At 63.9% G+C, this 12,466-nt stretch overlaps 2 protein-coding genes across 4 annotated transcripts; one reads left to right on the top strand and one right to left on the bottom strand.

The window, feature by feature from the left end:
- Positions 1–2,591: 2,591 nt before the first annotated feature.
- LOC135403063 (gastrin/cholecystokinin-like peptide) lies at positions 2,592–3,561 on the top strand. The gene is made up of 2 exons (XM_064636684.1): positions 2,592–3,274; positions 3,361–3,561. Exons 1-2 carry the CDS (start codon positions 2,914–2,916, stop codon positions 3,483–3,485), a joined length of 486 nt encoding a protein of 161 aa, XP_064492754.1. The 5' UTR covers positions 2,592–2,913; the 3' UTR covers positions 3,486–3,561.
- Positions 3,562–3,698: 137 nt separating this feature from the next.
- On the bottom strand, positions 3,699–12,227 carry HAP1 (huntingtin associated protein 1). 3 transcript variants are annotated; one of them, XM_064636645.1, is made up of 15 exons: positions 10,840–12,227; positions 8,863–8,939; positions 8,627–8,743; positions 8,424–8,524; positions 8,108–8,216; positions 7,895–7,973; positions 7,662–7,792; positions 7,510–7,584; positions 7,287–7,424; positions 7,130–7,197; positions 6,876–7,043; positions 6,369–6,685; positions 6,063–6,281; positions 5,473–5,575; positions 3,699–4,698 (listed from the first exon to the last, which is right to left on the bottom strand). In XM_064636645.1, exons 1-15 carry the CDS (start codon positions 11,333–11,335, stop codon positions 4,302–4,304), a joined length of 2,595 nt encoding a protein of 864 aa, XP_064492715.1. In that variant the 5' UTR covers positions 11,336–12,227; the 3' UTR covers positions 3,699–4,301. The 3 variants fall into 3 exon arrangements, with proteins under 3 accessions (XP_064492715.1, XP_064492716.1, XP_064492717.1); XM_064636646.1 differs by having other exon boundaries at positions 6,369–6,682; positions 10,840–11,222; XM_064636647.1 differs by lacking the exon at positions 5,473–5,575 and having other exon boundaries at positions 4,507–4,698; positions 10,840–11,229.
- Positions 12,228–12,466: the final 239 nt, after the last annotated feature.

Here is a 12,466-nt window from a genome sequence, read left to right as displayed (position 1 = left end):
GCGCTTCCAGCCCGGACGATGGGAATCGTGTCCTGCCCAGCCCGGGCCCCGAGCTCAGGTGGGGCACGGGGATATGGCACTGTCCCTCGGGGCAGTGCTGGCTCCCACTGGCACAGGGATCTGGGGAAGCTTGGCTTGGAACAAGAGTGGCAGAAGAGTGACGTGGAGGCTGGATGGCTGCAGCTCGGGTCCCCGTGAGCCCCGAGGTGGGTTAAACTTGTGACAAGGGATCAGTTCTGGACTAACACGAGGAGCAGCCTTGTGGCTGGAGCTGCAGAGCTTTGTGTCCATAGAGCTGCTGCCTCAGGCCCTGTGCAGTAACAACAGCTTTGGTTTAATTTCTAATGTTTTATGTAATGTATTTAAAGTCTTATTTAAATAAAAGTGGTTTTCAAAAGCCCGTGCGTGGTGGGTTCCATCGCTCCCTGGAGCCAAAGCACCTTCCCCTCTCCCAGCAGGGGCACAGGCTCAGGGACCTGGTTGGTGTAACTGGGAGGGTCTGGGGGTGTCCCCCCGCTCTGACTCACTGCAGGAAGGGGAACCTGAGCTCCACTGGTGCTGTCCCTGCTGCTTCTGCCTGAGCAGAGGGAAAAGCCCAGGAGTGGTGGGTGCTGAGTCATTCCCTGCCTGGGCACAGCAACCCTCAAACCAGCTCTTGGGCTGCTTGTGTTCCCGTAAGTCCTGTGGGCAGGACCAGCTCTTGTGCTTCCCAAAAACTGCTGTGGGGAGGAGGGGGAGGCTCTGCCACCCTGGGCACCTGCTGCTGGCAGCTCCCACAGCAGGTCACAGCTGTTCACCCACTGCCACAATGACCCCCATCTCCCACGGGAGCACCGGGTTCGTTCACTGCCGCTTCCGTGGGAGACTTTGCTCTTGGAAACCAAATTGCTGCAACTGTGCAACACACTGAGGTGACCTCCAGCCCTACCTGTACCTTGGGGTGACCTCTAGTCCTGCCTGTACCTCAGGGTGACCTCGAGGCCTGCCTGTACCTCAGGGTGACCTCCAGCCCTGCCTGTACCTCGGGGTGACCTCGAGCCCTGCACACCAAGAGCAGGTGCCGGCAGTTCCAGGGCTGGTGCTCACACCGGGGGTGTGTTCCTGCTCACAGCCTGACACAGCCCAACCTGCTCTCTGATGCTGCTCCAAAAATTCCTGAGCCCCTGCCTGAGCAGGGGCTGTCGGAGTACGTCCAGCCTGGATTCTTCCCTGCTGGCTCTGCCCTTGAACGCAGGAGGGAGGCACCACCTCATCTGCTGCCAGGACAGCCAGACCCAGCTGGGCAGGGGCAAGGGGGGCTGGGACCACCCCCAGCCCGGCCTTTGTCCGCCTGGAGAAGGGCCCAGCCGAGTGCCCGCGGGTCTGGCCACAAACCTGCGTCAAGGTGCTGCCAAACCCGTGACCCCCAAAGGGAGCGGCCACCGTTCCCGTCACCCTGACGGCTCATTTGGTCCAGATTGAGCCATTAAAAGCCACAAATTGGAAAACAAGTTGTTTGTTCCTTGTGAGAGGCGCTCGGTGGAGCGAGTGATCGATGGCCGTGAGGGCGGGGGCGCCGCTGCCTCCCTGCCATCCAAAGGCCATTTGTTTTGGGGTGTTTGAGGAGCTCCGACACGGATCGTTGGGAACACGGAGAGCAGGGGGACACAGGACAGGGACACGGCCCAGCCCAGGATATCACTCGGGGGTTTATTGAAGGAGGGAGACAAATGGTCTCTAAAATACACCGGGAGGAGGGTCAATACGGGCAGGAGGGAACGTCGATATCGAACGAGGAGCAGACAGGGAATTTTGGGGGGCTCTGGCAGCGAGGGGTTCCCACCCCTCCTGTGACACCCCAGAGCTTTTTGGGGTGCAGGGAGAGAGCCAGAATGGCCAGAATGGGGCCTGTGTGAAGAGCCTCACACACACACACACACACACACCCCTCCACCCCCTGGCTGTGTGCAGCCCCAGCTGGGACCCCAGACATGCCACACGTGTATAAACATGTACACAGACAGAGGTATGGAGGTACATATGTGTGTGTGTGTGTGTGTGTGTGCGTACAGACACACAGCTGTATGTGGACATGTAAGTATATATGTTTGTATACACACATATACATGTATGTATATTTACATATATGTATATGTGTATATGTACCTTTGTGTATACATATTATACATATATACATACATGTATGTACATATATATATAGATATGCACACTCATATATATATATACATATATACATATTTACATATATATAAAATCCCAGAATCATTTAGGTTGGAAAAGACCATGAAAATCATCGAGTCCCACATATATATATGTGTGTGTGCATATATATATATATATATATATGCACACACACACACATATATGTATATACATATATCTGTTTACATATGAATATCTCTTTTTTTATATATGTATAAATATGTATGTATATATATGTGTGTGTGTCTGTGAGCTCTCAGTGTGTGTCTGTCTGTGTGTCTGTGTGTGCGAGTACTCTGTGTGTGTGTTTGTGTGTCAGTGTGTCTGTGTGTGTGTGTGTCTGTATGTGTGAGTGCTCAGTGTGTGTCTGTGTGTGAGCACTCTGTCTGTGTGTCTGTGAGCACACACAGGAGCCTGTAGGCCCCCCCATAGGGGAGGTGGGTGGGTGTGGAGCCGCCCCGGGGTGGGGCAGCTGCAGCAGTGCCTTTAAAAGCAGGACTGAGCCACAGAGACCCTGGAGAGAGGCACCCACCGAGGCACCCACCGAGACACCCCGCCAGGACACCCCGCCAGGACACCCTGCCAGGACACCCTGCCAGGACATCCACCGAGCCCCAGAGCCTGCAGGTGAGTCCCACAGGGCTCTGCCGCTGTCCGGAGGCATCTTGGGGACCAGCTGGGAGTCAGGGATGGAGAAGACTTGAGGAGCAGATGGGAGGGATGGAGGGGGCTGGGAACCCACAGGGAGGGACAGAGGGGACTGTGAACTGGCCAGACCCCAGGAGGAGCGCCCAGGTCACCCCTCCCTGCAGGCTGAGCACGTCTGGTTGGGGGGATGCAGCCCCTCCGCTCCCCTCCCCTCTCAGTCTCTCCACAGCCATGAAGGTGACCCTGTGCTTCGGCCTCATCCTCACCATCACTGTGACCTCCTGCCTGTGCTGGCCCGTGGCACCAGGCGCTGGGGGGGACCCCCACCAGCACCCCCCCAGCCTTGTGCGGCGCGACTGGCCCGAGCACCTGTCCCAGGAGCAGCAGCACCTCCTGTCCCGGTTCCTGCCCCACGCCCTCACAGGTACCAGGAGCTCGGGGTGGGCAGCCCTCGGGGGGCACAGCCCGGCCCCCCTGTGCCAGCTCTAACTGCCACCCTTGCCCTGGCAGAGCTGAACAACCACAAGGGCTTCGTGCACGAGGACGAGGGGATGGAGGCCCTGCACGAGCACTACTACCCCGACTGGATGGACTTCGGCCGCCGCAGCGCCGAGGACGGGGCCGATGCCGCGTAGCCGCGGGGCTGGGCTGACCATGCACGGCACCCACAGCTCGGTGTGTGTCCCTTCCTGCAATAAAACTCTGGCACTACGGCTGCTGCACCCAGGGCTGTGCTGGGGAGAGCTTGGGAAGGGCGGGCAGGGGGAATTTGCCCCCAGCCCCACAGGGAAGCACAGGGCAGAGACCCAACTGCCCCCAGGAGCAGACACAGCACACACAAACTGCTCTGTGACTTCACATTTATTTGCCAGGGGACAGGGCACAGCCCGGGGTGAGGGATGTGGCCGGTGGGAGCAACAGCAGCACCCCAAGAAACACCCCGAGCTGCGGGTGCTGCTACTATTGCTACTCAGTGAGTGGGAAAGAATTTAAACCACCATTCCTTTTAAAAGCCAGTCCAGGTGCTGGCCAGGGGCCCAGCCTGGGCTGGGGGGATCTCCCCGGCACACACAGGTTCCCCCAGGACCCACCTGAGCATCACCCTTTGCTGCAGCTCTGGAGAGCCCCGAAGGGCCAAGCTGCCTCTCGCTCCTTGAACAGGCTCAGCAGAAGCAGGAACAGTTCTTATTGCCAGAAACTGGCTCCTGTGAAAGGTCCATTACCCCCAGCAGGGACAGGGTCAGTCGGCACCCCCTGCACCCCCCCACATGGGGAGCAGTGCCAGGTTCTGTCCTTGCAGCCAGGGCAAAGCCCTCCTCAAGTGCCGGGAGTGCTGCCAGTCCTGGGCAGCACCTGGAGAGGAGGCTGAAGCTTGTCCTGTCTCCATTTCCCCGTGGATGGGCAAGGAAGAGGATGTGTCTCACCGTGAGCCTGGGGGCTCTGCAGCAGTGTCACGTCAGGGTGCCCCGGGCCCCCCTGTGCCCTCCCTGGGCACGGGACATCTCCCCTCTGGCCACCACCTTGTCCAGCCCCAGGCGCCGCAGCTTCTCCACCAGGTTCCAGCTGAAGATGCTGCTCCTGGGTGGGGATCCATCCTGCCCCCGGGGCACAGGGGAGGGCTGGGGCTCAGCGTGCTGGGAGTCCTGGGAGCAGAGTGAGGGGGCCCGCCACAATCCAGTCCCTGGTGCCGAGTGGGAATCTCGCCCCAGCAAGAGCCTGAAGAGTCCTACGGGGGTGCTTGGGGGTCCAGGGCCAAGCACCAGCGTGGGGGGAGACTGCTCTGGCGAGGGGTTGTTGAGGCTCAGCCCCTCAAAGGGCCCACAAGAAGGCACGACGGCATGATACAGACTGGAGGGGAAGAGAGAGCAGAGGGAGGGATCAGTGGGGGACCCTGGCCCAGGGGATGCTGCTGCAGGGGCCAGAGGGGCCTCGGGCAGAGCGGGACCCCCTTTCCTCCTTCACCTAATGAGCCTTGGGCTATGGGACACCCCCGTGCTGCAAACTGCCCAGTACCCCAAAGCTCAGGGCCAGGTGCTGGGGGGCTGTGGCCATGCCCCTCCAGCTCAGCAGCCAGGAAGGATTGGAACACAGTCCCTGCTCCACAAGCAATTTCCAGACATGCAGGGTTGTGTCTAACAGTGAACTCCAACTCACACCGAACCCCAAGGAGCCTGGAGGGGCTCATTAGGGCTAATCACCGGTGCTCATTAATGAAGGGTCAGCCCAGAACCCAGCTGGGGAAATGTCCTGGCTGCTGCCCAGCCATGTCCTTTCCCCGGAGTGCCGGGAGCACACCCTGCTCTGTGCCCGGGGTGCTGCTCCCCAGGGTGAGCCCCCCAGGAAGGCTCTCCATCCCCTCAGGGTGCTACAGTGCAGGAGGGGGCGGGGGGGGAGAAAGGCTGGTCTCAGCTCCCCCCCGGGCACGCAGACAGCCCAGCAGCCAGATTTGGGGATACTTCAAGTGCTGGCATCTCTCGGAGCATCAGGGGCCGCAAGTGGCCCCCGGCTGCGGCTTCCTCGAGCCAGGGGGCACATCGAGAGCCGGGGGGCACAGCGAGAGCCGGGGGGCACAGCGGGGCGGGTGCAGGCAGCGCAGGCGGTGGGAGGGGCCACGCGCCTTACCTGGGTGTCACCGTGGTGATCGCAGTGGTGGGGTGGAGGATGTGGCAGGTGGTGATGGTGAAGGTAGACGGGGTCTGGGGGAGGTTGTTAACAGAGAGGAACACTGGAAGGGACAGGAGACAAGGGGTCAACGGGGAGAGGGGGCAGGACACAGGCAGAGAGCGGGGCTGGGGGCAGGCGGGAGAGCCGAAGCCGGGCCAGGAGCTCCGTGTGTGGGGCAGAGCTCCAGCAGAGCTCCAGCAGAGCTCCAGCAGAGCTCCAGCAGAGCTGGGGCCCGGTGCCTGCTCAGAGGGGGCTGTGAGCACAGGTGGCACCGGGACATGCCGTCTGTCCCAGACCTGCCCCCTCCACACGGCCGGGGGCCAGCAGGGGCACACCGGGGTGACGGAGAGGGCTCACCCCGCCGGGGGGGCTGCCGGAGAAGGGCCCTCGCTCAGCTGCAGGCAGAGAGTCCCCGCGGGGACAGGGGGGTGGCAGGGACAGGCTGCTGCAAGAGGGGAGAGTGCAGGGGGGAGCGAGGGGAAGCCTGGGCAGGAGGACAGGGGCGTCCTGGGGGCCACGTCCCCTCCGTCCCCTCGCCCCGCGCTCACCCCTGGGGCGCTCCTTGGCTTTGGCGGGTGTTGAGGTAGGGAGCAGCTGGAAGGAGCCAGTGTCCACATCATCCTCCTCCAGGTCATTGAGGCTGTACACCTCCTCCAGGTCGATGTCCAGCTGCCTGAAGTCTTTGGTGAGCACCCCGGGACGGGGCACCAGGATCCCGCCCAGGTTGGGTTGTGCCAGCTGCTGCCAGTGGTGGAGTGTCACAGAGCCTGGGGACAGAACACAGCCGGGGGGGCTCAGCTGGTGTCGTTGGACCCTCATGGCAGCTCCAGCTCTGCACCCCCTCTGCCCCTCACCTTCCAGTGGCTTCACGATCTGCAGTTTGTCGGGCAGGTATGTGAGGGAGCCGAGGGAAAAGGTGGAGCCGGCGGTGAGCTCCGAGCCCCCTGAGTAGCTGGTCCCCGTGGAGACGATGCTCTCGTTGGGGGTGAGGAAGCCGCTGGAGTTCGCCCCGTCCCTCAGGCGCCAGAGCTTGCGCTCCCGCTCGGCCTCGAAGAAGGAGCGCTCCTCGGAGGAGTGGCTCTGCTGCCGCGCCGACAGCCGCTGCACCGCCGCCTCCAGGTCCTGCCGGCCCGGGGCTGCCCAGCGGGCCCCGCCGGACCCCCCGGCCCTGCTGGCAGGCACAGGGTTAGGGTGCCCAGGGCAGTGGTCCCGCACCACACCCCGGGCTGTGCTGGATCATGCCCTCCCTGCCCCAGGCTGATTCCTGCTCCCGTGTGACCAGCAGGTCACCAGCACCTCGTCTCCAGTGCAGGGGTAGCTGCTGTCCCACCTGGCCCCAGTTAATCCCCCCCAGCACTCACCGGGCACCCTCCGAGCCGGAGCAGCTGATGTGGGGGGTGCTGGCCCCCCCAGAGTGGGCGGCTGACAACTGCTTGGAGCCTGGCATGTGGTGGGGAGACTCGGAGCAAGACTTGGCTTTGGCTGCCTGGTTCACTGCCTTCACCGTCTCGAAGACGCGCAGATAACCCCTGCAGGAAGCGGGTGGGAGTGAGCCAGGCACCCCCCGAGCCTCCCATCCCATGGCACAGCACGAGCCACCGGTGCCAGCGCTCACTTGTAGTCCGAGGAGGAGCTGTCAGTCCTCTTCCTCATCATGCCCTTGATCTCAGCGGCCAGCGAGTCCTGGAGACAGAGGGGACACAGTGTCAGTAGAGGGGAGAGCAGCAACACCCACCCCCACCGTGCCCCACCCCGCGCCCCCGGGCGCTCACCACGGGCAGCAGACTGGGCGCGCTGTAGCGGCTCACGGTGCTGTTGGGCAGGCTGCGGCTCCGCAGGCTCTTCACCTCCTCCTGCGCTTCCTGCAGCATCCCGCCGCACTCCGCGTACTTCTCCTGCAGGTCCCGCAGCTGCGGGGACACGGGCACAGCTCGGGCACGGCCCCGGGGGCAGCTGGCAGGACCCCCCCCCGGCCGGGACACCCACGGCCCTCACCTCCATCCGGAGCTGCTGCTGCACCTCCTTCGCCGCAGTCAGGTGCTGCTGGAGCTCCTCCACCTCGGAGCCGTACTGCGGGCAGGAGCGGGCACGTCAGGGCGCTGTGCCCGCGCCACCCCCCCACCCCCGGCACGGGCAGGGACCCTCACCGTGCGGCACTTCTGCTGCAGGTCCGCGACCTGCGCCAGGAGCTGCGTGATCTCCTCCTGCTGCCGCGCCGCGTCCTCCGCCCGGTGCGCCAGCTCCTCCGACAGGTGAACGACCTGCTGGCTCGCTTCGGCTGCGGGAGGGCCGGGGTTCGTCACCGCCGGGGCACGGCCCCCCAGCCTCAGCCCACGCAGCGATGCTGGGCACTGCCTGCAGACCCCCCAGCCCCACATACAGAACTGCTCCACGCAGTCGATCATCAGCTGCTGCTCCTGGTCCTCATACTGACAGGTCTCTGTGGCGATGCTGGTGGCCTGGAGGAGACGGTTGGAGGGGCTGAGTGTGATGGGCAGGACCTCCCACCTCCCTGGGAGGCTGCTCGGGTCCCCCTGCAGTGAGTGGGGCAGAGGTGGGCACCGCAGGGCATCCACCAGCTGGCTCTGCTCACCTCCATGCGGAGCTTCTGGTTCTCCTCCTCCAGGCATTTCAGCTTCTGCTGCAAGGTGTCGTACTGGAAGTACTGCTGCAGGGACAGTGAGGACTCGTGCCGGCGCAGCCTGAGGACAGCAGGGATGGCACTGAGCACCTGCAGTGAGGGCAGGGTGGGGCTGCCCACCCAGGCAGGAAACTGCAACAACTCAGCTCTGTGCTGCTGGAGCCACAGCTGAGGGAGGGGAGGGAAGGGAGCACATCCAGGGCTACCCTGGTGGTGGTGACAGTTCCTGCCCAACCCACAGGAGCAGCAGTGAGGGACCCCCACTCACGGTGTGGAGGTGGTGGTGGTGGGCTCACTCTCCTCTGTCGTGGTGGTGTAAAAGTGGAGAAGGTCATCCCGCATGGAGACCTCATGGCGCAGCTGCGCAATCTGGAGAGACAAAGGGCTTCAGGACACGGCCAAGGGGACCACAGCCACCCCAGGGGGGCACACAGGAGGCCAAGGCCTGGACCTGTGCCCAGGAGCTGTTACCTCCTCCTTGGCCAACTCCAGCTGCTCCTCCAGCAGCTCATTGCGCTCAGTCAGGCTCCGGTTCTGCTTCAGCAGGGACTGCCCGATGCGCGCCGCCAGCTCCAGGTCCCGCTCCTTCTGCAAGGAGCAGGTCTGCCTCAGCCAGGACTCATCCCTTCCCCAGTCCTCACCCATCCCTGTGTCCCCAGGATCCCAACAGCTCCCCAGCCCTCACACAGGTGGGGGGTCCAACATACCTCATCCAGCAGGTTGGTGACGGCGTCGATGTCGTGGTAGGTCTTGGTGATCCTGACCACCCGCTCAGCACACAGGACTGGGGGAGAGGTTGAAAGGTGAACCCCCACACTGAGGAAGCACTGGCCCAGGGGCTCAGCACTGTCACCCCACTGCCCCCAGTCCATGTCACTGCTCTCTCTGGAGCTGCACAATGACGGGAATGGGAGGGAGGCAGCACAAGGCTGCTCCAGGTTGGTCACCAAAAAGGACCTTTTATCTTCTGGGCAGCACCTGGCGTGGTGCCAGGCAGAGGTGGGTGGGGATGCCCACAGCCATGCCACCATCATGGGAAATCGGGGGCTCACACCTCACCCCCAACCCTGCCTGCACCTCGGGGTGGCAAGGAAAGTGCCAAGCCCCCAGCACGGGCACAGTGCCAGCCCCACCACTGGACACACGGATGGGAAGGAAGGACAGGGAAAGGCCAGCAGTGGAGATGGGATTGGAGGTGACATTTCCAGCAGAAAGCAGGCTGGAGCTCCAGTGTAAATAGCTGTGGGTGGCACCACGCCGAGCCAGGCTCACAGGCAGCGTCCCCTCCAATCTGTCCCCAGCCCCCTCCCCCAGTCCCCCCCCGAGAAGCCAGCCCTGCCCTAGTTTCTCTCTGGGGGAGGGGATGCTGCACCCCGCACCCACCCGATGCCCCTCCAGCTGCACAACACAACGATCCACTCAGCAACAGGGGCAGAGGCAGCTGTGGGCAGCACACTGTGGGAACAGGCAGCTGCCCCCAACGCCAACACCACCACAATGGAACGGGCCCCAGCTATGGCCCTGCCTCCCCTGGCCACTGTCTGGCTCTCTGGATGGGAGAGGAGACACAAGGATGGAGATGTCTGTCTCCCCAGTACCGATCCTGCCAACTGTGCCCGCAGGCACTGCCAGACAGTGCTGGGCACACACCCAGATGGCAGCACTGGAGCTGTGTGGTGAGAGGGAACCAGGAGCCTGTGCCCCAGACCCTGCTTACACCCCGAGACCTGCCTGTACCCCGCACCCTGCCCACACCACACAGCACTCTCGATGTTCTTGCTGTCTGTGCCTCAGTTTCCCCTGGCCGAGCAGCGCTGGCTGCACTCAGGGCCTCCACCCACGTCCCCAGTCACAGCCACTCCCCAGTCCTGCAGACGAACTGGGTTAACGGGGGAGGCTCAGCCACACAAATCCCATTAGGCCGCCCCAGCTGGGGTTGTGTAATGGTGAGTGTGTTGTCATGGCAATGCCCCCACTCGCCACCTCGGTCCCGTCCAGTCCTCACTGCCCTGGGTGCTGCCCCACGCCACAGTGGGCAGGTACCCCAAACACATGCATGGGAAGAGGAGCCAACCCCAGCTCCAGCCTCAACCCCCTCTACACACCCCAACAGTGCCCGCTCCCTGCGGGGGTCCCCAACTGCACCTCGTCAGGCCCCTGAGCCATTAATTGGAAATAATTAGAGCATGAGCATCGTTACGGTTGGAGCGAGCGGCTGGCCCCGGGAGACGGGGGCTGCAGCGCTGGCAAACATGTAAACACCCATCTGCAGGCCCGATCCGGCAGGATGCGGGAGGGGGAGGGAGGAGGGACCCCCATCCCCACCGGCACACGCAGACCTGGCGGGGGCTCTCACCCTGTCCCTCCACCCGCTCCCCGCCTCCCTCGGCGAGGGGACAGGTCCCCTTAGGATCGGGGTGAGCCTGGAGGTCCCCAAGGGACTGGGTGGCGGCTGCCCCAGAACGCAGCGAGCGGGACCGGGCTGCGGGAACACACGGGCGGGGAGGGGACGGCACCGCCGGCGGGAGACCCCAGCCGAGATCACCGCTCCGGACCTGCCCCGGTCCCGGGAGAGACCCCGGCCCCGCCGCTCCGGACCAGCTCCAGGAGAGCCCGGCCCCGCTGCAACCGCATCCCCATCCCCATCCCCATCGCCGGGGCGGGACCGCCCGGGCCGCCCTCACCTTCCTCCAGCTCCCGGGCGATGGGGTCGGCGCCGCCGCCGCGCTCCGCGTTCCCGTTTAACTCGTCGTAGGCGGCGGGGCTGCTCCAGATCTCCATCGTGCCGAGCCCACCCAGCCGTGCCCAGCCGCGCCGAGCGGAGCCGCTGCACTCTCTCCCTCCCCTATTTATAGGGTCGCTCCGTCCGCTCGCACCTGCCCGGCGCGTCCCCCGGCGGCGGGGCCGGGGCTGGGGCTGGGGCCGGGACCGGGCGGGGGCGGGGCCGGGCGGGAGCGGGGCGGGGGCGACGGGGGGTGTCAGAGGCTGCTCGGGAGTGCCCACTCCCCACACACCCACGAGCCACCTCGGGCACACGGTCTCTCTCGGACATCCCAAGACCGGGCTCCCCGTTGGGGCACTCACCGCGACAACCCTGCTCAGCCCCGGGGGGCTGGTGCAGTTGGGCTCTGTGTCCCACCTCTGGTCCCAGCTCATGGACAGGGGGGGGTCTGGACACATGGGTCCCCAAGGGTGATGATGAATGTGCAGGGGACACTGGGGGTCCCCATGTAGCAGCTCCACAGGGCTGACCCCAAGGGTTATGCACAGACAGCAGTTTCTACCCCTTGGGAGGGACAGGGAATGGTTTTGGGCCCTGTGAGGATCAAGGTCTGCTTTTCCCAGCCAGCCCTGCTCTGCCACCCCAGGTCTGGCCCCCCTTCATCACCCACACAGCCATCACACACCCTGCAGGGCCCAGTGCTGTGCTGGGACCCGCCCGGTCCGTGAGCTGGGAAAGGGCTTTTCCATCCCACTCAGCACCCCTTGGCTCTGAGCATGGGCTGGCACGAGCCTGGCCCCCTCCATGCCCCATCGAGGCTCCCTGTGCTCCCTGGCTGGCACCCTCAGCTCCCCACAACCCCCCTGCTGCAGAGGCAGCACGGAAGCAGGAAAGCTGAATAAATCATGGTGTGCTGAATTATGGAGGAGCTGGCTGGCACGTAGCACAAGCCGCGTGGGTGTGACGCTGGTAATGCCAACGCATGCTCTGCCCGTCCCCATCACCTGCCCCAACGCCCTTCCTCGTTAGCACCCAAATAATGGATGAATGGACGCGGCTGGAGTTGCCCCTCACGGATGCCTTCCTTCTCCTGCTGGACTCCCACCCACTGGAATCCTGACACCGACCGTGTCCTGCCTAACCACTGGACCCCTCCCAGAGGAGGGGCCGGAGCAGGTGCCCTCAGTCCCAGCCTCTCCCTCCTCCTGGCACTGGTGTTTCCCTCGGTGAGGTGAGGGACACAGCCAGCACTGGGCGCCCACCCCCCAGGGACCCCAAGGACTTGAGCACACGTCTCTGCGTGGACAGGCAAGAGCTGCTTCTTCCTAATCCCCTGCCCCAGGATTTGCTCCTCTGGGCAGGTTCCCCGTGTCTGCTCAAGCAGATTACAGGGGGCTATTTCTGACGGCAGCTTAAAGGTTTGGGTAAAGGGATGACGCCATGGGCCCCCTCCACACCCACACATGCCATCGGCACTGGGGGAACTGTGACCTGCAGGGGTCCGGCATTGAGAACAGCAGGCCCCATGGATGGGGGTGCCAGGGTCCTGCAGAGCCGGGTGCTCCCTGCCCTGTGGCACAGGGACAGGG

Source organism: Pseudopipra pipra, chromosome 26 (assembly GCF_036250125.1).
Source record: "Pseudopipra pipra isolate bDixPip1 chromosome 26, bDixPip1.hap1, whole genome shotgun sequence".
NCBI classification, from domain to species: domain Eukaryota; kingdom Metazoa; phylum Chordata; class Aves; order Passeriformes; family Pipridae; genus Pseudopipra; species Pseudopipra pipra.
Note: the sequence above shows the minus strand (reverse complement) of the source record. Positions and strands in the feature narration are given on the sequence as shown.

Bases quoted from the DNA above. Each gene is read 5' to 3' on its own strand.
- LOC135403063 (XM_064636684.1), top strand. From the start codon at position 2,914: ATGGGAGGGATGGAGGGGGCTGGGAACCCACAGGGAGGGACAGAGGGG. The intron at 3,275-3,360 runs GTACCAGGAGCT...TTGCCCTGGCAG, and splicing joins CCTGCCCCACGCCCTCACAG to AGCTGAACAACCACAAGGGC.
- HAP1 (XM_064636645.1), bottom strand. From the start codon at position 11,335: ATGTGTCCAGACCCCCCCCTGTCCATGAGCTGGGACCAGAGGTGGGAC. The intron at 7,974-8,107 runs GTGAGCAGAGCC...CGTCTCCTCCAG, and splicing joins ACCAGAAGCTCCGCATGGAG to GCCACCAGCATCGCCACAGA. The intron at 7,793-7,894 runs GTATGTGGGGCT...GCCCTCCCGCAG, and splicing joins CGACTGCGTGGAGCAGTTCT to CCGAAGCGAGCCAGCAGGTC.